At 52.8% G+C, this 24278-nt stretch overlaps 2 protein-coding genes across 5 annotated transcripts; both read right to left on the reverse strand.

Annotated features, from left to right (window-relative positions):
• Positions 1-1558: 1558 nt before the first annotated feature.
• On the reverse strand, positions 1559-4448 carry GJA4 (gap junction protein alpha 4). Of its 4 annotated transcripts, XM_074376897.1 has the most exons (3): positions 4289-4423; positions 3253-3380; positions 1559-3104 (listed from the first exon to the last, which is right to left on the reverse strand). In XM_074376897.1, exon 3 carries the CDS (start codon positions 3085-3087, stop codon positions 2086-2088), a length of 1002 nt encoding a protein of 333 aa, XP_074232998.1. In that variant the 5' UTR covers positions 3088-3104; positions 3253-3380; positions 4289-4423; the 3' UTR covers positions 1559-2085. The 4 variants fall into 4 exon arrangements, with proteins under 4 accessions (XP_074232998.1, XP_074232997.1, XP_074233000.1 ...); XM_074376896.1 differs by lacking the exon at positions 3253-3380 and having other exon boundaries at positions 4289-4448; XM_074376899.1 differs by lacking the exon at positions 3253-3380 and having other exon boundaries at positions 4248-4358.
• Positions 4449-10960: 6512 nt separating this feature from the next.
• Positions 10961-16046, reverse strand: GJB3 (gap junction protein beta 3). Its single transcript, XM_010959931.3, has 2 exons — positions 15394-16046; positions 10961-12583 (listed from the first exon to the last, which is right to left on the reverse strand). Exon 2 carries the CDS (start codon positions 12548-12550, stop codon positions 11738-11740), a length of 813 nt encoding a protein of 270 aa, XP_010958233.1. The 5' UTR covers positions 12551-12583; positions 15394-16046; the 3' UTR covers positions 10961-11737.
• Between the last annotated feature and the right edge of the window lie 8232 nt (positions 16047-24278).

A 24278-nucleotide genomic window follows, 5' to 3' on the forward strand; every position in this document is an offset into this window, starting at 1 on the left:
TTTTACTGCATGACCACTAGGAGCCAGGCGCACTCACATACTTTCTTTTGTCTTTATTTCTTGTCACTTGTGAGGCAGGCGGTGTTGTCCACATTTTACAGATTAGGAGACTGAGACTCAGAGAAGTGAAATGATTGACTTAAGACCACATGGCTTTGTATGTATTAGAAGCGGCATTTAAATTGTGGACCCTCTAATATCAAAGCTCATCTTACTCTTTCTTTAGCATTCAGACTCTGCCTTTTCCAGGGTACAGGAGGGGTTTGGAAGTGTGAGGGAAGGGGCACGCCAGGCTGGCAAAGGAGCAGGGTGAGAACATGCTGGCTGAGTATGGGGAGCCGTGAGGAGGCTGGTCTGATTAGATCTCAGGGATTCAGAGGGAACAATAGGAACCAAAGCTGGGTGAGTGAGGGCTGTAACTTATCAGGCTGAGCATTCAGACTTGACGGGTCAGCGGTCAGTGAGTGAGTTCTGGGGTGAAGGATACAGAGCTGGTGTTTTGAAGACCTATCTTGATAGGATGGGGGCCAAGTTGCTCACCAGCTGTAAAGGCTTTCAAGGAGAAGCCTGTGACCACATCTGAGGGACCCCATTCCCTCCTCCAACCCCAGCCCTAGGTCTCCCTGGGTAGAGGAGGACAACCAACTTGCCTCCAAGGGCCACTACCTGAGCGTTCCCTCCATCTGGGTTACCTTCCACAGGGAAGGTCAACTCTGCCAACACTGGGTTCATCTGCAGCTGTACCTCCCACATCCTAGGTGGCTCATCAGGCCCTAAGCACCCCTTCAATGCCTGACAGTTCCCTCCTCCGTGCCTTTCCCAGTTTTCTGTCCAAATACAGTGTCCTCTTCCCTCCTCAGCAGACGCCCGTTCATCTGTCAAGATCCAGTTCAATTGCTTTTCTTCTTTTCCTGCAAACTTTGTAACTCAGAGGCAAGATTCCACCCCTCCGCTGGACCCTGACAGTCCCTCCCAACTTTCTACACTGTCTGCATTGTCTGTTCTGAGTTTTAGGTGCATGGTGGGGAGGTATAATGCAGGCCCTTGCGCTGCTCCTTCTGGTGGGCAGACTAGAAAGGGCCGAAGTAGGAGGTGTAAGTGATCTAAATCTGCCTCCCGAATACCAAGAGGGTCCAGGATGAGGCAGGATGGGGTGCAGGCCCATTTGAGCTGGACTCTGAAGGGCTTGGCTGGCTGGCAGGCAGGCAGGGGAGCAGTGTCCGGTAAGGAAGCACACTGCAGTGGGGCCATGGGGCAGGATGGGGACAGACACTGCTTTGACCGCTGATTAACGGGCAGGTCGAGGGGGCTGGGGCAGTGGGGATGGAAAGAAGAGTATAGTGTGGAGGCATTTCAAAAGGCAGAGTGTTTCAGACTCAGGGCTGCTGAGAGGTGGTATATAGGATTTTGAGGGCTTAAGGTACTGGCTGGAGTTGGGGTTGCAGAGACCAAAGACAGATTACGTAGGACCAAAAAGAAAAGGAATCCTGGGCAAAGCAACTGTCCCCCCAACTCCCCTCTCCAAGGCACATTATGACAGTATCAACACACACCTCACTTGTGATCAAGTCTTGTTTATTTTAGAAGCATAAACAGTGGAACTAGAAAGGCATGATGAGAACAAGACACTGGTCCCCTTGACAGGGCCAGATCCAGCACAGACTGTCTGCGTGTGTGATCAAGGCCGACCCAGCAGCCTCCACCAGCCTTTTCCTGTGAGGATGGGGTGTGCAGACAACCTGGGGGAGGCGAATCTTCCTTGGGGATGAGGGTGGGGTAAGTTTCCTCTGAGTCCCTCTGAACCCGGTGAAAAAGACCAAAGGGCCCAAACACCCTTGGCCAAGAGCACCCCAAGCTGGCTCTGTCTGTGCCTGGGACAAAGCCAAATTCTGGAGGGGAAACTATGGTGCTCTCTTGTCACCAGGAAGGCCCCAGGTGTTCAAGAACAACATGCAATGAGGCCCTCTGGCCAGTAAGCACCTGCTTTCCCCAGCCCCAGTCATCTCTGCAGAGCCTTCAAGGAGACGGCATTTAAGGCAGCAAGACTTCCCGGGCCTGCTGTTGGGTGATGTAAGCCCCAGGCCCTTACACATACTGTTTCTTGGAAGCAGAGCTGCTGGGGCGACTAGGGGATTTCTGGCCACTCTGGGGAGGTGGGTCCAGGAAGAGGGGGGGTCTGGAAGAAGCCAGCCTCTCCTCCGTAGTCAGGTTGGCCCAGTTCTGCTCACTGGATGAGAGCCCATTGTAGGTGGGGCATGGCGGGGACGAGGGCCCCTCGCCCATGGGGAGGTAGAAGAAGACCTGGTCAGCGTAAGGCTCCGAGGAGGTGCCCTGGGCGGGGGGTATGTCCTGGCCCTGCCGGGCCTTCAGCCCCCGGCTAAGGCAGCGGCACAGCAGGTAGGCCAGCTCCAGCACGTTGAGCACCAGGGAGATGAGCCCGACCACCATCATGAAGATGATGAAGATAGTCTTCTCGGTGGGGCGTGAGACAAAGCAGTCTACGAGGTAGGGGCAGGGTGAGCGCTGGCACACAAACACGGGCGCCATGGTCCAGCCATAGAGACGCCACTGGCCATACAGGAAGCCTGCCTCTAGCACACTCTTGCAGAGCACGCTGGCCACATAGGTGCCCATCAGTGCCCCACGGATCCGCAGGTGGCCATCCTCTGCCACTGAGATCTTGGCCATCTGTCGCTCTATGGCTGCCAGCGCCCGCTCCACCTGTGGGTCCTTGGCTGGCAGTGCCCGCAGCTCCCCCTCCTTCTGCCTCAGCCGCTCCTCGCGCCGAGTCAGGTAAATGACATGGCCCAGGTAGACCAGGGTGGGCGTACTGACAAAGAGGAACTGCAGCACCCAGTAGCGGATGTGGGAGATGGGGAAGGCCTGGTCGTAGCAGACGTTGGTGCAGCCCGGCTGGGCTGTGTTACATTCGAAATCTGACTGCTCGTCGCCCCAAACTGACTCGCCAGCTAGGCCCAGGATGAGGATGCGGAAGATGAAAAGGACTGTCAGCCAGATCTTGCCCACCACGGTTGAGTGCTCTTGGACCTGGTCCAGCAGCTTCTCAAGGAAGCCCCAGTCGCCCATGGCTCCTGGGCCTCCGTCTGCAGGGAGACAGGACACTGTCAGCGTGGCATCCTTCTCAGCCGTCCTAGCAACAAGCCTTCAGGGGGGCTAGCCATGCCCATTTTATCTACAGGGGACCTGAGCTCCTGGGGTGGGGTGGGGTAAGGGACTGGCCTGAGTACTCACACCCAGTAGCACTCAAAGCAGATCTTTGGATGATGGCTGCTAAGCTCTGGCAAGGGTACAGCTAGGGTTGCCCTCTAGTCACATCTGTGTCCCTCTTATTCCGGCTGTAGTCCCAGGATGACTCCAGCCTAAGGAGATATAGATTGAGGTGAGACTCCTGAGCCTAAGGGAACAGAGAATTTGAGGAACTTATCCAAGGTCACACAGCTGTGCCATGCCCCTCCTCCCTTTTGCCCAAGACAGGCTGTCCCCAGACAGTGGGGGTAGTGGTGCTATCTCCAGCTTCTCAGGGACCCAAAGCCTCAGGTCCCCATTCCCCTCCCCATCAGCTCTCACCCAGCTGGCCTCACTGTAGCCTTTGAGTTTGTGGTGGGGGTGGAAGGAAGGCATGCTAGACACTCAAGGCAGCATTCTGCATTAGCTCCACCTGTCAGCAATACGGACCACCTGCCCCTTAAGTACAGACACTTGATCTGGTCCCCCTTCTCCATCCCCTCCCCCCTGCCAGAGCTGTTGCTGCCAAATTCTAGGCTCTTAAAAGGAACTGTCATAGCAGGGTGGAGGCACAGGCCACAAAGTTCCCAGAACATGGGGGGAGAGTAGGGGGAGGAAAGTAGGGGAAAGGGGAGGAGGAGGGGCTTCTTCTCTGGGAGCAAAGCTGTTTAGGGCCAGGCTCTGGAACCAGACCTGGGTTCAAATCCTGTCTCTAACTGGGACCTTTGATACCTGATGACCTCTTAGCACCTCAGTCTCCTCCCTTGTAAAATGGGAGTAATAATAATAATAATAATAATAATAATAATAATAATAATAATAATAATAATAATAATAATAATAATAATAATAATAATAAAAATATTCCTACCTCCTAGGGTTATAAGGATACAATGAAAGGACGTAGGGACCTGGCTCAGCACAGAGGCTGGCCACAGGCCAGCTGGCTGAGCGCGGCCCAGGTGGGTCCCCGCTGCAACCCTCAGTCCCTGCCCGCTCACCCGCTGGCAGGTGGCGCCCCAGCACCCCCAGCCCCACTCACCGCCTGCCTGCCCGGCGGCCCAGGTGGCGGTGGGGACGCACGACGGCCGGAGCGGCGCCCGCGGGAGCCCTGCTGGACTGCGCCTGGCGGCGGGGGCGCCTTAAATAGCGCGCAGGGGCGGGGTGGGGGCAGGAAACGGCGGGCGGGCGCTGTTCCCAGCGGGGGCGGGACGCGAGGTGCGGGGTCCCTGAAGCCACTCTCAAGGCAGGGGCCCGGAGGTGGCACTGGGAGCTGAGGGGTGAAGGGAATGAGAAGTCCCTACCTTCCCCTTCTGCTCTGGCGGCCTTCCGGCGGCAAACTCTCCTAGCCTCGGCTTCTTTGGCTGTGGAACGGGGGTTCTACGGGCGAAGGTTTTTTCAGGGTGGCTGCATTTGAAAGAATTACGGCCAGAATTTTCTTATCTCAGGCAACTGGCCCGAGCGGCTGTGAGAGACCGGCAGGTGGAGACGCGGGTGTGGAGACCTCCAGGGAAGGGCGTCTCCTTGACCCTGGGGGCCTGTTACCCTCGGAGAGAATAAGGGAGAAAACCACTCACGTATGGGGTGGCCACGGTGCGCCCCGAGCCGTGCCAGGACTTGGTAATGAGGCTCATCAGGGCGTAGGGACCCGAACTGGGAGAGAGGGGTTATAATCTGCCTTCCCTCGTGTCTGTGATGGCGCTGGGGTGTCTAATTAGCCCTCGTCCTAGAAGAATTCTCAAACATCCCCACTCCTGGTCAGATGCGATCAGAGGGCACTAAGTAGCTCCCATGGACCACTGAAGACGGGTCAGGGGGACCATTCTGACACTTAGCTTGGATCCTATTCTCAGGCTTCTAAATGGGGCGGGGTAGGGGAGGCAACCAAGGGAATTAAAGGGGTGGGCAGAGCCTGCCATTGTTCATTCAGACGTCACCTTGTCCCTGAATATTCACGCTCTACAGGCATTGTAAGTGGAGCTGGGGGTTTGACCATAAACCAGCCAGATGTGGTCTCTGGCCTGGAGCTCTCACTGGCTGGAGCAGAAGGCAGGAGGCAGGAATAGAGCATATTGGCCCCTGGATGAGAGTAAATGTGCGAAGTTCTCCTGAAAACTACCAGACTGGGGGGACTTGGTTAGAAACCAACGTTTCCTGTCCTGGAGGAGACTGCATTAGCCACGTCGGTGGAAATAGGCAATAAACAATCTATAATAGGAATAGAAAGGAGTTTTATTTGAGCCAAACTGAGGACTCTTGTCTGGGAGACAGTCTCTCAGGTAACTCTGAGGAACTGATCTGGCGAAGCATGGTTTCAGTACAGTTTATATCTTGTAAGAACAAAGAACATCAAAGGATTCAGGGATACAGTCCTTCAAGATTAAAAAAAAAAAAAGCCAGATCAGCATGTACACAGCGAGACAGTTCGGCCTTGGCACCTGGGAAGGGAGTCTTATCATCGAAGGAGTACCAGCATTGGTGTCCCATAGAGAGAGGCATGGTGTCATCTTTTATTTTCAACATGAACATTCTTTACTTCTGGTCAGTGCAGCCTTTTTCTTTAATAACTGAAGCATATGTACAATGTAGGTTTGATAGGCCACGAACAGGCTGTTTTAGTTAGCATAAAACTCAAGTTAACTCATGTATAAGCCAAAATGACGTCCTCATACTTCAATATGTGAAACTTTCCTTCATCAGCCAGGTGGGGGTGGGGTGGGGGAGCATTCCAGGCAGAAGGAACAGCATGAGCAAAGCCCCAAGGAGGCTGCAAGTTCTTGAGGCTTCACGGGCCTTGCTGGGCAGAGGCAATAGGGCCTAGAATTGAGACTTTGCTGTTGACCCCTGTGCCCTTAGGTAAGTTGCTTAACCCCCTGTGCTTCCGTTTCTTCCTCCATAGATAGAATATGGTAATGGTTCCTACGTGTAGGGTTGATGGGAGATCCAATCAAAGCACAGAGCATCATATTGGTACACAGGAAGTTTTCCAGTGGGTGATGGCTAAATAAGTTGTGACAAAACATTTGTGACCACAAGGGTCTGGGGATTAGTCTTGGTGGTAGCAGAGAGGGAGGAAGCTCAGGGGTGGAACACTGGTGAAGGATAGAGTAGCTAAGGAAAGGGAATGTGGCAGGTGGGGTCTGAGCCCTGGAGCTGGTGGCAGAAAGGTCCTTGTTTTTCCACAACAGGATTCAGTCTTTGGACCCCCAGTGTCCTGGGGTGAGTCCCCGAGGGTCCTGCCTTTAACCCTAACAGAGGACCTCTGGGGCAGGAAGTGCTGGGGGATCAGCTCAGGCTCAGAACCTCAAGCTCAGGCTGAGCTGGCCTCCCCTTCTGGGCCTGTCCCTCAGGGCCAGGCTGCTGAGCCTCCTGGATTCCCAAAACTGACAACTGAGCCCACTTAGTTCTGACCCCTGAGGGCATGAGAACGGAGGTCCCTGGAGGCCGGTCCTCACCACGCCTCCCCCCTCCCCACCCCCCAGCCTCTGCTCCCAGGGTTCCTCTCCTGTGGCCTGGCCCAGGCTCTCCCAAAGCCTTTCTGAGCCCTTCTACTGGGAAGGAGGGAGGAGCTGACCTCACCCTCACCCTCACCCCGTCCTCAGGGGCTCTGGAAGTCGGGGTTTGAATGACCCCACCCCTTCCCGGAAAGGAGGCACTGGGGTCAGCCAAGGCAATCCCACAACCTGGCCATTCCACCAGGGAAACGTCCTTAGGGTCCCACACCTCCCTCTGTTCCTCCCTGCCCTGACCCTGTTTAGGCCACCATCTCAGTGGCCTCCCAGCTGGTCTCCTGGCCTCCAGCCCTGCCCCTTCCACCCTTCCCCAGCAATCTGACCACACACTGCCTGGCTCAGAACCCTTCCATGGCTCCCCTTTGCCTCCTGGCCTCGGCCACCTCTCCAGCCTCATCCCTCTTCCCCTTTCACTTGGTGATCCAGCCATACTTGACTTGCCTCTGTGCCTGCTGTCCCCTCTGCCTGGAGCATCCTCACATGCTCAGCCCTACCGTCTTTCAGGATTTGGCTCCATGCTCCTTCTCCCAGAAGTCCCCTTGCTGGCGTCCTCTGGGTTACGTGTTCCTTTGTGCTCTCAGCAGCCCCCATGCAGCCCCCGGGTACGCTGTTGTGTCACGTTAAGTACATGTACATTGTTGTACAACAGGTCTCCAGAGCATTTTCATCTTGCAAAACTGAAGCTCTACACAGATGAAACATCCCCTTTTCCTCTCCCCCAACCTGGGATGCATTGTTTAAATGTCTTTGTCTTTATCTCTCCCCTTTTAGTCTGTGAGCCCCTTGAGGGGCAGGCAGCTGGGTCCTGTTTACCCCAGTATCTAGTAGGGCACCAGGCCCAAATACAAACTTATTAATCAACAGATACTTACCGAGCACCGCCTGGCACCACGGCTCTGTCCTGGCACTGGAGACCAACCAGGAACAGCAACAACAGACATCCCTGTCTCTTGGATTTCATATGCTAGCCGGAGGGAGACAAAGTGCAGAACCTGGTAGATGGCGATTACTGCTGTGTGGGAGGTAAGCTAGGAAAGGAGGATTGGGGCTCAGGGGGTAGGGGTTTCAGTTTTAATAGAAGAGAGGAGAAATTTCCACAAAGCAGCTGACCTTTGATGCAGGCCCTGAAGGAAGGGAGGGAGCCCTGTGGCTCTGGGGGATGGGGGGGTGGGAGAAGCACTTTCCAGGCTGAGGGAGAGAGAGGCAAAGGCCCTGAGGCAGCAGCTTGCCTGGTGTTTCCTGCTCATGAGACAGCAGGAAGGTCTCTGTGTGAGGTCAGCAAGAAGAAGGGAGTTCAGAAAGGGAACAGGTGGGGCAGATCTCGTAGGCCCCCAAAGGCCTGTGCGAGTTGCCTTTGGAGGTCTGGGGCAGAGGAGTGACACGGCCTGACTTTGATTTTACAGGATCACCCTGAATAGACTGTGGGGCCACGTGGCAGATGCAGTCGTCCCCCTTCAATGTAGGACTCGCTGCCCAGCTGTGCGGAGTCTGGCCAGCTGACAGCTTCCAGCTGTTCACACTTTTGGGTCTGCTTCAGCTGTCCAGGTGGCCAGGCTCTGCTTGGGGTGGCCCCAGGCAACTGACTGGACCAAGCAGCGGTCAGGGGCCCAGCCATTTCCAGCCAAGGCGGGACTCTAGCTGACCATCTTTGTCTGATGGACACAGAGCTCCCTGCAGCAGGTCCTGTTGATTGGGGCTGCCTCCTCCCCTTTCCTCTCAAGGTGTTACTCCCCGTGCACCCTGTGTGCTCCTAGCTCTTCCTCAGCGTCTGCTTCCCAGAGGTGGGGCAGGGAGCAGGGAGATTGTTGCTGTACTTCCGGCCAGAGATGATGGGGGTGTCTTAGCTCAGGCTACTGCAACAGTACCAGACTGGGTGGCTTAAACCACAGAGAGTTACTCTCATGGTTCTGCAGGCTGGAAGTCCAGAATCAGGGTGCCAGCACGGTTGGGGGTCTTACTGAAGGCCCTCTTCCTGGTGTACATAGGGCTGTCTTCTCGGCACGTCCTCGCCGTTGGATACAGAGAGAGAAAGATCATTCCTCTTGTGTCTCTTCTCTTAAGAGCACTAACCCACCCTCATGACCTAATCACTTTCCAAAGGCCTTACCTCCTAACACTATCAAGTTGGAAGTTAACATTTAACATATGAATTTGGGGGGAACACAAACATTTAGTCTGTATGAGGGGGCTTGGATCAGGATGCTGAATACAAAATAATCTGTTTACCTTGGGCTACGGGGTGGCTGTTACATCACGCAGTGGATGTGGATTTGAAAGTGTGTAGATGGAATCGAAATCTATCACAAGGACTACTGAAGGAAGCTTGTAGTGAATCCTCACGTGATGGGGTACCCTCAAAAGTGTATACCTTCAGAAGAGAAGGACAGGGGACATGAGAGCCACCTTGTGGTGACAGTGATGTGTGCTGGGGACTCTCAATGGTGAACAGTAGCTCAATACAAGCTGGATGGAAAGCGTGAGCTGCACTGCTCGGGACAGCTCTCAGGTCAAAGGCGGGACGCTCAGGGCTGAAATATTCTCTCATCTGTGATCCTGGCCTGCAGCCTGGAGAAGTGGGGCTAGGACTGGAGGCTCAGTGCATTTTGGAATAGCCACTGTTGTTCTCTGGTTGCTCTGACCTCCAAGGCACCCTTGTCCAGGCAATGAGAACCGCACTGGAAGATGCTGGAATGCATGGTAGCAACTAGGTGGAGATCACCCCTCCCTGGAACCTTTGTGGTCCCAAGAAGGCACTGACATATAAGGTGGCCTGGGCAGCAGGCAAGGACTTTCCTAAGCATGGTTGTGCCTGGATATTTACTGGACACTTTAGCACTGTACTAATGTGTTACCAACACTGTCTCCTTGTATCTCTACCACGGTCCTAGGAATCGGTACTGTCCTGAGTGCTGGATTGAATTTATTTGTTTTGCCCCTTAGATCTGCTCTGTGCCCTGGGAGGCTGACCAGTGCTGACTGCCTCAGATAGGCTTCCTTGCCCTCTGGTTTCTGGTTGTGTTGGGTCAGTAGGAGCCACTGGCAGGCGAGCAGGAGATAGGACAGTGAAGTTGTATTTGGTTGCTGTGGGTGGATGTGTCCTTACTGCTCCTGTGTGGCAACCCTGTCCTTTGCTACACTGGTACTAGCCCCAGGGTACCCTTTGCCGGTTTCCTGAATCATGCCTGTACCTTTAAAAACAGTCCCTCCAGGAAACTCTGAAGTTACTCAGTTTGCCATCTGTTTCCTGTTGAGACCCTGATTGATACAGTTCCCATTGTACTGATGACACGACTGAGGCTCTGAAAACCGGCCTAGGTGCAGCATCGTGAAGCTGTGGTCCTGAAGTGGTTAAGCTATGATTCAGCCTGAGGAATGGGTGTCACCCAAGCCCTGGGCCCTTTAAACTTGGCTGGCTTATCCACCTCACTAATGGCTACACGTGAGAGCAAAGGTGAACCCCAGCTCGTTCTGTAGACACAATGACCCGACCTTTCCCCGCCTGCACTGGCTCTTGGCGCACTGCCTCCTGGATTTCTGGCTCCTGACCTTGGCTTTGATAGTTACTAAATGTCCCTCTGGGTTTTTACTTTCCATTCCGACCTGGCTTAGATGTTGGTGTCCCCTAAACTTCAGGTCATCCTACAGTGGTGACAGTGGGGCCATGAGCCACCCAGAGTCGGTTAGTGTGGGAGATGAGTGTGTTTCTGTCCCCCCTAGGCTCTGAGTTCGCTGGGCTCAGGTCCTACTCCCCTCTGCAGTCCCAGTGTCTGCCAGGGGCCTGGGGTGGAGAAAATGCTCAGGGAAAGTGGAAAGACCCGGATAAGGCTTGGTGAGGCTGAGGCAGCAGGTCTTCAGAGGAGACAACTGGCCTGCTGTGAGCAGACAGAAGGAGTGAGAGTATGAATAACAGGGATTTTGTGTACATAGGGTGGGGATGCGGGCTGTGCATGGCAGTGATTGGGTTATAGAGGAGGAGGGAGCGTGGTTTGTCTGACCAGAGGACAGTGATTGTGTGGGCTCGGGGCTGGGTGGCACTCTATAGGGCTAGAGGTGCTGTTATGGAGGGAGCACAGCGCCCTCTTGTGACCACATCCACAATCACATGGAGCCCCAGCCATGGAGCTCTCTCCCCTTCTGAGGGCCAACTTCTCTGCCCTCAGGGTCTTGCAGGTGGGAATGTGGGAGAACAGAGGAGAACTAGCCTGTATAAAACACAGCCTTTATTGATTTCAAGGAACCTGCCTGGGGGACGTTCCTGTCGGCACATCCACCTCAAGTCCCTGAGAACAGAGTCTGAAAGGCTGGCACCAGACTGAGTACACTTGTGGGAGGAAGGTGGGGGAGTAGGATTTGGGGGAAGGGGTTTCCTCTGAAGGCACTGATGACCTAGAGGATCCCTGGGTGTCTCAAGCAGGGGTCAGTGCCATCAGGGCGTCCCCCGGTCTTCCCAGGCTCAGTCTCAGGCCTCCGGACCTCCCACTGCTGGGACAGTACTCCTTTCCACCCCAGGAATCTGGGGGCTTCTCCCCAAGGAATGAGGATTCCCTCTGATCTGGTGCAAGCATCTCTCTTCTTGTGGCCTCCTGGCCTCTGCACCCGCTGTTCTCTCTGCCAGGAAGCACTTCTCACCTCTCTTCAGCATTACTTCCTCAGGGAAGCCTCTTCTGACCCCCACCCCAACCCCCAACCAAACACCTGGGTTAGATGAAGCCCTGCTCTGAGCTATCTAAGTGTCCCCCGGCAGGCAGAAGTTAATTTGCTTGTTTCAGTGTCTCTCTCCCAGGAGGGCTGCCACTGGGCCTGTGGTGGGACCTATACCCTGGTAGATAGCAGTGCCCAGCACTCAAAAAAAAAAAAAAATCTGCTAAAAACGAAATTGGATAGCTTAGTGGATTCAAGGAGTCGGGGCACCCAGCACCTGTAGGACCCCTCCACCGGCACCCCCACTGGCAGCCCCAGGATGGCTTCGCTGCCCGTGGTCAGATAGGGGTCAGGCTGGGTGCTGAAGCTCGCAGCTTGTCATCGCCAGAGTCCAGGCCCAGCTCCCCAGCCTCCACCAGCTTGTGGTGGTAGCGGCAGGTGGAGGCCCGGCTGGCGGAGGATCGGGGACTGCGGCTGCGGGCAGTCTTCTTCCTGGAAATGCTTCGCACGATCCTGTGGAAGATGAGGTAGCAGATTTCGCAGACCGTGAGCACGATGCAGACGGCGGAGGCGCCCACCATGAAATAGGTGAAGAGCTTCTTCTCGGTGGGCCGGGCGATGTAGCAGTCCACGATGTTGGGGCAGGGGGCCACGTTGGCGCACTGGACCAGGCGCGGCATGCTGAAGCCGTACCAGAGCGTGTGCAGCACGTAGAGGAAGAGGAATTCGATGGCGAGCTTGAAGACGAGGCTGAGCAGGTAGGTCCACCACAGGCCGCCGTGCTTCTTGCCGGCGTCGTCGTACAGCTTGGCGCACTGGTCGCCGTGCTTCTGGCGGTGCCGCCGCTCGCGCTCCTCGCGGTAGGCCACGTGCAGGATGACCAGCAACGACGGGCACGTGACGAAGATGAGCTGCAGGGCCCAGAGGCGGATGTTGGAGATGGGGAAGAACTCGTCGTAGCAGACGTTGGTGCAGCCTGGCTGCTTGGTGTTGCAGTCAAAGTCCTTCTGCTCGTCCCCCCACACGCGCTCGGCGGCCACCACGTACACCAGCAAGCGGAAGACGAACACCACCGACAGCCAGATGCGTCCGAAGGCGGTGGAGTACTTGTTCACCCCGCTCAGCAGGGCCTGGAGCGTCTTCCAGTCCATGGTGCCTGGTCAGGGCGCCCGGGCCAGGCCCACCTGACCGAATAGGAAAAACCATAGGTTAATGAATAGGCGACATTAATGGAGTATTTACTAGGTACCAGGTGCCTTTCTGAGTTCTTTATGTCGATGGATTTGTTTGATCATGGCAGCGACCCTATGAGATCAGGACTATTAAGCTTGCTAAGCTACAGATAGGAAACAGGCACAGAGAGGTTAAGTAACCTACCTAAATTCACAGAGCTAGGATGCCGGAAGGAAGGCAATGTGCATTTGCTGATAATAACTATTATTATTTATTGAGTATTTCTGATGAGCCAGGCAAGGAGCTAAACTCTATGGGCAGGACATGGTTTAATTATTATTATTTTTTAAACTTTTTTTATTGAGTTATAGTCATTTTACAATGTTGTGTCAAATTCCAATGTAGAGCACAATTTTTCAGTTATACGTGAACATACATATACTCATTGTCACATTTTTTTTCGCTGTGAGCTACCACAAGATCTTGTATATATTTCCCTGTGCTGTACAGTATAATCTTGTTTATCTATTCTACAGTTTGAAATCCCAGTCTGTCCCTTCCCACCCTCCTTGTTTAATTCTTATAAGGACCCTATGATACAGATACTATTATGCTTCTCATTGACAGATGAAGAAACTAATAATCAACCGAGACAATGATCGCAAAGCACTTAGTACACAGTAAGTGCTCAGTAAATGCAGGATACTCATTGGAAACCTAGAGAGGTCAAGTCACTCATTTATAACTGGAGTTGGATTCAGGGCTGGGCTGTCAGTGCCGGGGTTGGGCTCCCCACCTCCTCTCCCCTTCTCTGCTGGATGCCTGCCCCAGACCAAGTTCTTAAACTTACCTCGTTGATGCCTCACTTGTGAAGTTGGGATTATGAGCCCCATTCTACAGAGAGGAAAACTGGGGCTCAGAGAGGGGAAATAACCTCCCCAGGGTCTCACAGCCAGTGGATGGTGAAGCTGGGAGACCAATTCAGGTTGGGGGTACATGGAGGCGGGTAACGGTTTAGCTCCTGGGGACACCAGATCCAGGGAAAATCTAGGGACAATCTCCTTTCCCGTGCAGAGCCTGAGGAAGCCCCAGCCACGCCAGCCATGCTGGAGTCAGGGTTTTGTGGTGGGAGAGACGCTTTGTTCAGGTCCCGGGATCATACATCTTCCTCCCAGCCCTGAAGTAACTCAGAGGGTGTGGATGGTAGGGTCTGCCTGAGCACACCTAGTTGTCTGCATGCTGTCGGGGGTGTGGGAGCATGTGCCTGTGTGCATGTGCAGGCTTGTGTGTACATGTGAATGCTCCTAGAGTTGGCTTTGTGACCCTGAGCATGCCTGAAGCCTGCGGGTCCACCCCCTGCTCAGCTCCTCACTCCTCCATTGCCACCACATTGCTCTGAGCCACCATCACTCTTGCTGGCCTTTCAGTGTCTGCTCCTGTGTGTCCAGAGTGCATTATTATCTCAGACCTTGTCACTGCCTTGTTTAAAACTTTCTACTAACTTCTCATTACACTTAGAATGAAACCTAAGATTCTACATTCTCCCCCTATCTCCTGCACTCCCCACCCTGCCTCTCTCTGCTCCAGTCACAATGGGGGCCTGGGAGCTTGCTTTGTAATTATTCCTGCTGCCTGGAATGCTCTTCTTCCAGAACCTCGCATGGCTGGATCCTTCTCATCACTGCTCAGACATCCTCTCCCTAGAGACCTTGAAGGTTACGCTGGGCCTGGAAGCCCCTGCCCTCCTAGTCACTCTGCCACTCTTCCCTTTGTTTTCTTCCTAGAATTTAACACCATTGGGAATTAAAGTGTTTATTTAATCATCTACATATCTGAATTTTCATGAATTTGTCTCTCAAGGAACATTATTTTACATTTTGGCAGCATCAGACAATAAAATACTTAGTATAAAAAAAGTGTCTCCCCTACCCAGCTCCTTCTGAGACCTGTCCTTTGGGGAGGGGCTTTGGGATGTGTATGGAGCATGGAGTCGAGTCACATCTGGATTCAAGCCTCAGCTCTGTACCTTCTAGCTCGGTTGACTCCCAAGATTTCCTAATCTCCTTGACCTTTCTCTTCTTATCTCTAAAAGGAAATAATTCCTACTTTCTTGAGCTGTAGTAAGAATCAAAAAAAGCCGTTCCCTCCCAAGCCTGAGCCTGTCACCTGGTGAGAATTCAAGAAAACTGAAGTGGAGGTTGGCTCCCTGTCAGCCAGTCCGGGGAGGATAGGGCCCGGGACAGGTGCTTCCACCCAACGCCTTCCCAGGGTGACCCACCTGGGGGCAGCCCCCAAAGGCCCCCACCTTCCAGTCCTGTCTGCCCAGTCCTGCCTGACACACCCTAGGGACGCGACTCACAGGCAAAGAATTTCCCTCCGAGCCCAGGCCCGGGACTGGTGGAGCCGGTTCTGGTTCCCATGCAGTCCCCCAGCACCAGCTCCCAGCTATCCGCTTTTCCCCTGCCCCGGGACTGCCGGGAGCCGCGCCCAGCGGTCACCCCCAGTCCAGAATGCCCGTTGGCACCCTCTCCTCAGGAACAGAACTACCTTTCCTCCTCCCCACCTCCAAGTTTTCCGTCTACTCCAGGCGGCTTGGGAGTTTGCGGACGTGGGAGGGGGGTGTCCAGGAAACTTCAGGGGCTGGAGCCCCAACCCCGTCCAGAATCGAGGGGTGAGAAGGGAGTTGGGGAGTGGAGTGAGGAGGAGAGTGTCTCCTTCGTCTCCATCCGCTCACCCCCCAAGTCTCAGACGGGCCCGCGCGCGGGATCAAGCCCCGCCCCGTCCCAGGTAGCGGGGTGGGATGGGGGCGCCCCACACTTACCCGCAGCGGTGCGGCCAGCGGCGGGCCGGTACCCTACGTCCTGGAGGCCCGCGGCAGAGGGAAAGGGGCGGGAGTCCTGCAGTTGCGACGAGGCGCGTGGCAGCAGGCACACCCCGGGGACGGCGTGGAGGAGGGAGGGTCCAAGGAAGAGGGAGGGTCGGAGGAGGAGGTCGGGAGCCAGCCGGGCCGCAGAGGGTCGGTTTCTAGTCCCGATGCTGTCACTCGTTCCTGCCGGGACTTGAAGCTCGTCTGAGCCTCGGTTTCTTCTTCTTCACATGTGAAATGGGGGCATCGGTGGCCCTGGGCAGGGCTTTGGCAAAGGCTCCAATGAGATTCGGGGCGTGAAGCTCTCTAAACTGTTAAGTGCTAAGTGGTCCCCTGATCGACTGCAATCCGGACTCGCCCACGTGCGTTACCACTTGTACTGTGTCCGCGCCCTGCCAGTCACTGTCCCCGCCCGGCGCTTGGCCTCGACCCTGCGTGGGGCACTCCTGGCGGCTGTCCTCCCAGCATTGCTGCCTGGCTTGAGCTCCGTGTCCTGGAATGGGGCATGTGCCCTTTGGAGAATCAGGGTAGGGGGCAGACCCCGTGGCTGCCCCAGGAGTCGTCACTGTACCTGGAAAGGAGATGGGGGGATCGGGGAAGGTCGTAGCCTGAAGTTATACAAAAGGAAGATCCTATAGGGGTGGGGTAAGGGGCGGGGAGCAGAACCTGTGCTCTAGAACCCCTGCGGAGGGAGGCGGGGCCCGAGGCTGGGCGTGGCTGGGCGTGGCTGGGCGCGGCTGGACTGGGCTCTAGGGGCAAGGACCCTTTGTCTTATTTACCAGTGTTCCGTGACTGCGAACCTAATGATAGCCACTGGAGCTCAGCCTAGTAAGGGAATCCTCAGGGTTTCCGGCCTCCCGGGGAGTCCTGGGATCTTAGTCACCAAAGGGCCTGAGCCTTCCCTGTGTCAACAGAGATGAAGTTTGTTAGCAGGAGGGTGACTATACATGACATTTTCCCAACCCTGTACTGGTTTATGCCTGTGGCCCTGGTATAATTAACAGCACCCCTTTTAGTCTAGGAAGTGCCCCCAAACTTGGGAAGATCAATTACACGATCACCCAACACACTACTCCTGGTTGAGAACTAAGGCTGCACTGGGGACCTGGAGACATTCTGTGCCAGGTGCTGTCCCGCAGGCTTTATTTCATCTTCCCAGTGCCAGATGAGGAAGGTACCATCCTTCCCACCTTTATGAATGAGAAAACTGAGGCACAGAGAGGTTAGTTAGGTGACTTGCCCAGGGTCACACAGGTAATCAGGAGCAGAGCCAGCTCAGGAGGCCTCAGCTGTGTTGAGTTTTGATGAGGGCAAAGCCACAGGGCAGAGGCCATCTTTCACTCTGGCCCTTGGAAATCCTGCTGGGTGGTCTGGGTGCTTCTGGGCACGTGTCAGTGCGGGGAGATGTGTGAGTACGTATCATGGTGTCTGGTGGGGGGGAGGGTAGTCCCTGACTCTGCCACCTGCTCCCTACCACCTCTTGCTCTGCTGTGTTCCAGAGCAAAACCCGTCCCTCACTTCCTCACCTCCTAGCCACTCTTCAACCCATTTGAACAATGTTTCCGCCCAACCATGTAATTAAAGGCAGCCCTGTTGATGTCACCATGGATCTTCATGATGGCAAATCCCACAGTCAAGTCCCTGACCCAGCCTCCTATGCCTTCAGAAGCACCTGACACAGCTTCACATCCTGATCTCAGTCTCTTCTCTCCTGAGTGAGGGCATCCAGTCCTGTGGCTTCCAATACCTCCACTCGCCGATGAGCCCCACATCTCTAGTACCAGTCCCGACTTCTCCCTGCACACCAGATTGTGTGACCAGGGCTGCCCACCTGACCACCAGGTTTCCAGTTATTTTTTTCCTTCCTAAGATCAACTGCCTATTTGGCTGTATAACTATTCTTTTTCCATTTGCCCTATGGAGGTGTGCTGTGTGCATGGTTCTGCACTTGGCTATTTTCATGTAGCAAAACATAGGACATTTTCCTCTCTCAGTAGATACAGAGCTATCTCATTCTTTTTTTTTTTTTAAATGCTTGAATGGTATTTCACTTTCCCCTATAGTAGATGTAGAACTGTCTCTTAAAAAAAAAAAAGCCAAAGAATATATTTACTATATTTATCACTCTCATACTGATGACAGTTAAGGATGTTTTCGATCTTGTATTTTTATTATAAACATCGTTGCAATAAATACACTTGGACAATACACTAAACACATTTTGTGTGTGTGTGTGTGTGTGTCTTCAAGATACATTCTTAGAAATGGAATTTTGGGGGTTAAAGTATGTTCATTTAAAATTTTGATAGATATTGCCAAATCCCCTCCATAGATGTATCGATTTATGCTACCATCAGACATAAGAGTGCTTATTTCCCCCGAATTCTGCCAAGATAGAGCATTAGCAAACTTTCTGATCTTTGCTACTGGTATCTCATTATACGTTTACTTTGCATTTCTCTTATTATGAGTGAGAATGAGCATCTTTTCCTATACTTAAGGGCTGCTTGTGTTTCTTTTTCTGTGAGCTGTCCTTTGCCTTTGCCCATTTTTCTTTTGGATGGTTGTCTTTTTAAAATTATTGATTTCTTAGGCACTCTTTATATATTAAAGAAATATGCCCTCTGGGGGAGGGTACAGCTCAGTGGTAGAGTTCATGTTTAGCATGCACAAAGCCCTGGGTTCAATCCTAAGTACCTCCATTAAAAATAAATAAACCTAATTACCTCCCCCCTAAAACAATAGCAAAACCAAAGAAAAGAAATACGCTGTCTATGATACAAAGAGCAAGGATTCCACCCTCTCCTCTGAGTCTGACACTTGTATTTTGACTTTGCTTATGGAGTTTTTCCCGTGCAGAATTACACTTTTTTTTTTAATGTAGTCAAGTGTATCAGTCTTATCTTTTATGGCCTTTGGGTTTGGTCATAATTAGAAATACCTTCCCCACTCTGAGAACTGAAAGAAATTTTTCTCCCATGGTTTCTTCGAGCTAAAGCAATTCTTTAAAGATATCACTCCCCTATTAAAACCTTGCAGTGACTTACCATTACTTTTATACTCACACCACTTTCCCAACATTGGCCGACAAAACCCCGAGCGACCTAGTCCTGCCTCACCTCCCATCACACGTCCCCCTGGAATCACTGCTCCGCGGTCACACTGGCCTACTTTCTGTTCCTGAGACGAGCCATGCTCTGTCCAGCCTCCTGCCTTTTGCACTCACTGCTCCCTCTGCCTGGACTGCTTTCCACCTGGCAGGTTCCTCCTCCTTACTCAGGTCTCCCTTTCTTACAGAGGCGTTCCCTGGTCACCCCATCTGGAGAGACCTCCCCCACCTCCTTAGCGGTCACTCTTCAGAACAGTCTTTGACGTGCCCTCCGAGAGCAGGGAGCTCCCCGGTTGTGCTCCTGCTGCGTCTCAAGGGCCTGGATGTCGCTGATGCCAGTTCCTATTTGTGAAGGGAAAGTTGGGTGCACACGAGGTGATGTGTGAGGACTGTCTGTTACTGTGTGAGGTGGGGTCGTTGTGTATTACGGGGGTAGTGTGGGGCATGTGTGTGTATGTTTGGTGTGTGTGGTTGTGAATGTATATGCTGCTGGAGGTGGCTGGTGGGGTTGTGTGAGGCTGTGTGCCTGTGTGGTTGCATGTGTGTGGTCGTGTCTCTGTGTGTGGTTGGATTATTCAATCCAAGTGATTGGATTGCCCAGGTCCTATCATTCTGACCAGGCCAGATGCTGCCCCTTGCCCCTGACAATGGGCAGGGCCCCCAACCAGTGGCCTTTGCTTTTTATTGAGTGAGTTGGGAGAGTCCCCATTCTGGAAAGAGGCTCTGAGGACCTCCAGACCCTGCTGTCCCACTCCAAGCCTCTGCTCCCTGAGCAAGGGAATGTGTGGGAGGCCATCTAGGCCATCCTCCTGCCTCAGGGCAGGGCTGTGTTGCATCAGGGCTTGGCAGCTGCCCTGGCCACCCCCACTCCCCTCAGGGCCTGCACCTGCTCTCTGGGGGCGGCAGGCCTGAAGCCTGCCACTGTAGTTTTCCCAGGCTGGTCTTATTCCCAGGCTGCACCCTGCATCTGAAACTCTGCCCAGGCCTCAGGCAAGGGCTTTCTGGGAAGAGGCAGGACCTTCCCTCTCCTGCTGAGATTTTCCTAGTGTTTGGGTGCAGGGGGTGAGGGTGAGGGTGGGGGGAGGGGTGGTGGGTGTGGTGGGGGGCTGGGCCCTCTCCTGGGCCTGAAGGCCCTCTCCATCCTTGAGCACAGAGGTGGAGCAGGCAGAACCCTCTGGAAGCGGTTTGGCGGAAGCATGGGGGCTCTCCAGCCCTGCTGAAGCATGTCTGGGGCTGTGGGTAGGAAGAGATGTCCCAGGACCCAGGCTGAAGTGTTGCTTTCCTTCCAAAACATCCAGAGCTATCTGGAACTTCTGCCTGCACCACTTTATCCTCAAGGGAGGTAATCTATTTTTCTGAGTTACTGTCAGGATTCAGCTATTCTGCAAGTGTGCCTGACCCCACCCCTCTCACCCACCCCAGGCCCTCACGCCATATCCTCTCTTTCTCCTCTGTCATCAGCCTTTTGCTCTTCACTGGGTCTTTCCCATTATAACAAACATTCTGGTATTTCTCCATTTTAAAAAACAAGCAAACCTCCCTTGACCCCACTTCTTCCAGCATCTGCTTGATTTCTTTCCATCCTTTTATAGCAAAACTTCTCAAAGGAGTTGTCTTGATTCATTATCTCCTTTTATTCTCTCTCTCTCTCCTCTCCTGAGCTCATTCCAGTCAGGCTTTACTCCCCATATTCCCCCCAAACTGCTCTTGCCAACGTTCCCATGGCAAAATCCCACAGTCAAGTTTCTACCCTGATCATTCCCTGCACTCCCAGCGGCCAGAACATCCCAGACTCCTGACTTTTCGCCTGCCTGCCTGCCTGCCTGCCTGCCTTCCTTCCTTCCTTCCTTCCTTCCTTCCTTCCTTCCTTCCTTCCTTCCTTCCTTTCTCAGTCTCCTTTGCTGGTTCTTCTCGATCTCCCTGAATTCTAAACACTGGGGTGCCCCGGGGCTCAGTCCTAGGACCCCTTCTCTTCCCTGTCCTCATGCACTCTCCTGGTAATGTCATCCATCTCAGAATTTAAAATATCAAGACTAGGCCGACAGCTCCCAGCTCCTTATCTCCAGCCCAGACCATTTCCCTGAACTCCAGATCCCTGTATGCAGCTGTGACTCAGCCTCTCCCTCGGGGCATCTAGCAGTTATCACAAACTTATCATGTCCCCAATTAAGCTTCATCTTAATAGGATTGCCAGATTTAGAAACGCTTTGTTTCTAAACAAAAAGAAAAGTAAAAACCAAACCAAAACAAACTGAGGACACTCAGTTAAATTTGAATTTCAGATAGTCCATGAGAGTCCTTACTTATACTAAAAAGAGAAAAACGTATCGGTTGTTTATCTGAAATTAAAATTTAACTGGGTGTCCCATAGTCTATCTGGCAACCTATTCCTTAGATTCCTCCCTGACCTTCTCTCCTCACATACTCTCAGAGTAAACAGTGGTTTTACTCATCTACCTGTTCAGGCTCCAAACCTTAGAGTCACGTTGACTCATTTTTCCCATATTCCACATTCAAGATCAGTGAATCATTTTGCCAGTACATTCAGAACATTTTCAGAATCTGGACACGTCTTATCGACACCATTAGTGCTAGTCTGGTAGCATTAAAGCCATGAGTCATTTCTTTGCTGCATTATTGAAGTAGCCTTAGAGCTGGTCGCCCTGCTTTATCCCTTGTCCCCATTCATCTGTTGCTAACACAGCCACTAACTTTTGTTTAAAATGCTCCACTGGCTTCCTGCTCACTCAGAGTGACAGCCAAAAGCATCAGGATGGGCTGTAAGACCCTGTGCAAGATGGTCCTTCTCAGGCCTCATCGGAATGCTCTAGCCTCCTTTTCCATGCCTCTAGGCTCTCCCGCTGCCCTAGCTTGTTGGCTTCCTTGTTGTCCTGGGTGTGAGACAGGAAGCAAGGGGACAGGTCACAGCCGTGAAAGGAATGACACAGCAGTTAGCACCAAGATGGTGGAAAAGTGAACTCCCAATAGACCTGCAGGCCCAAGGTGGTGGGAGATTCGTCCTCCAGGGGGCCTTGGGCTTCATTTCATGTATTGTAATGAACTAGCATGGTGAATGACACACCTACAGCCATGAAACACCTAACCATGAAAGGTCAAATAGAGGGCGCAGCCAATTCCTGGGAATTCCCACCCCTTCCCCAAAGCAGTTGGAATAATCCTCTACTTGTTAGCATATAAAAACTAGCAACACCTCGCCTTGAAGTTGCTCCGTCTCTCTCGCCCTCTGAGACAGCCTGCACTGTGCCTATGGAATGTGTATCTACTTATACTTTACACTAAACACCCAACCCCACACCTCTTGGCCTTCCTCTTGCCTTCTGAGATGGCCTACACTCTAGTGTGCATCTCTCTAAATAAATCTACTTTTACTCAGCTATGGCTTGCTCTAGAAGTCTTTCCTGCACACAGCCAAGAACCCTCACTTGGCAGGGCGTGTCCCAGGGACTTGACGGAGACCTGGGACAGGGCCATCCTCTGGTGCTCCCCATTATCCTGTACCAGGTGCTCGCCGGGTCTTCCAGCCTCAGCGCGTGGAAACTTGCCCTTCTATCTAACGCACTCTCCCTCCAGACCTCTGCCTGGCTTGCTCCCTCGCCTCCTCTGGCCTCCCCATTCAAATCTCAGTTCCCCTCCCCACAGTCCCTACTTCCCTTCCTGCTTTACTTTTCTCTTTAGCACTAGAATCATGTGATATATTTCATATTTTGCTTCCTCTTGTTAACTGTCTCCCCATCACTAGAATTTACGGGGATGGCCATTTTTGCTTCTTGGGTCCACTTGTGTATTCCCAGCGCCTGAAGCAGTGCCTGGCATTTTGTAGACAAAAGAACTTGCCAAATGAGAGAATGACCTGCATCGAGCACAGTAAGCTCCCGTCCCAGGTCAGCACACGGCAGCTGTTTAATCAGCTCCCTTCTAGCTTAGCATCTGACCCTCCTGAGCCTCTCCCTGACCACCTTCCCCCCTCCAGGAAGCCTTTACTGACTTAGCCTTGTCTGTCTCCCTTTCTTCTTGCCACTGGGCCCAAACCCCCAGTACTCAAAGGGTCAGGTGGGCTGTCTGTCTGGCTGAGGCTGTCTGTCCTTATGTAGCCTCTGCTGTCCCAGATGGAAGGAGGCTCTTAGCTTGGGCCGTCCTTTTTGCTTGTTTGTTTTTGGGAGGTGGTAATTAGGGTTATTTATTTATTTATTTATTTATTTAATGGAAGTACTGGGGTTTGAACCTAGGACCTCGTGCATGCTAAGCACATGCTCTACCACTGAGCTATACCTTTCTCTCCCTGAATATTTTTCTTTTATTATTACTTATTTTTTACTAAAATTTTTTTTTGATGGGCAGGGAGGTAATTAGGTTTGTTTATTTATTTAATGGAGGTACTGGGGATTGAACCCAGGACCTCGTGCATGCTAAGCACACTCTTTACCACTGAGTTCTACCCTCCCCCAACTTGGGCTTTTCTTTGAGCTGCAAGGATGTGGGGCATGAGGAAGCCAGTCCAGGGTGAGGTGTGTGCAACAGGCCTGAAGTCAGCTGGCCACCTGCTGTGTGGGAGCTTCCAGAGCCTTGACCCTGGGCCAAGGAGGTGATGGGCATTGGGCACTGAGGAGTAGAGCCTAGGATGGGTCTGGGTTGCAAGGCTGTGGTTCCTGAACTCACTGCTCCTACAAATTGGGGAGGTCCTGACCTAGGCGCCTGAGTAGATGGTTTGCTATTAGCTAAGCCGGGAGCAAAAGAGGAACAAATTGGGTGAGGCAGAAGAAAATGGTAGGGTGGGGTCCTTGCGCCTGGAGCTTGCTAAATGATATTTGCGTTTGTAAATGATATTCTGATATGGCCACTTTGACAAAGGCCATTGGCACATTCTGAAGTGGCCTGTAAAAATCCTTTCTTATGATGCAAGGGCGTAAAAGATGGTTTTGCCCCACCCCACACTCCATCCCTGAGCCTCCCCTAATGCCCAACACTTAGATCCCAGATCCTCAAGGCTGGGGTGTGGCTGGGACTGGTTGTTTTTATACAACCAAATTGTCCTCTGCATCCAAATTCCCTTCTGCGTGGTCTGAGGTCCCTGTGGGACACACGCGTGTCTGCCAGATGTCTGGGCCTGGGCCTTGAGGAAGAGAAGACCCGTGGGAGCCCTCGTGCCTTGCTGGTGTGCATGCAAAATGGTGCCGCTGCTGTGGAAAACAATCTGGTGGTTCCTCAAAAAGTGAAACATAGAATTACCACTTGACCCAGCAAGTTCACGCCTAGGTATACACTGGAAAGATCTGAGAATAGAGACTCAAATACATGTACATGGATGGTTGGAGCAGCGCTATTCACAAAAGCCAAGAGAAGTGTTTGAAAACAACCCAAATGGCCATCAAAGGAAGGGTGGATAAATCACATGTGGTCTATCCATACAATAGAATATTATTTGGCCATAAAAAGGAATCAAGCCCCGATACAGGCCACAACATGGATGAATCTTGAAAACATTATGTTAAGGGCAGTCAACCAGACACAAACGACAAATACCATATGATTTCACTCCTATGAAATATCTAGAATTAATGAATTCATAGAGACAGTAAGTTGTTAGAGGTGACCAGGAGCTGGGTGGAGGAATCAGTGGTGGTTATTGTTTAATGGGTACAGACTCTTTTTTAGAGGTGATGAAAAAGTTCTGGAAATAATAGTGGTGGTTGTATACCTTTTGGAGGTAATT

The sequence above is a fragment of the Camelus bactrianus genome, chromosome 13, assembly GCF_048773025.1.
Source record: "Camelus bactrianus isolate YW-2024 breed Bactrian camel chromosome 13, ASM4877302v1, whole genome shotgun sequence".
Classification (NCBI taxonomy): domain Eukaryota; kingdom Metazoa; phylum Chordata; class Mammalia; order Artiodactyla; family Camelidae; genus Camelus; species Camelus bactrianus.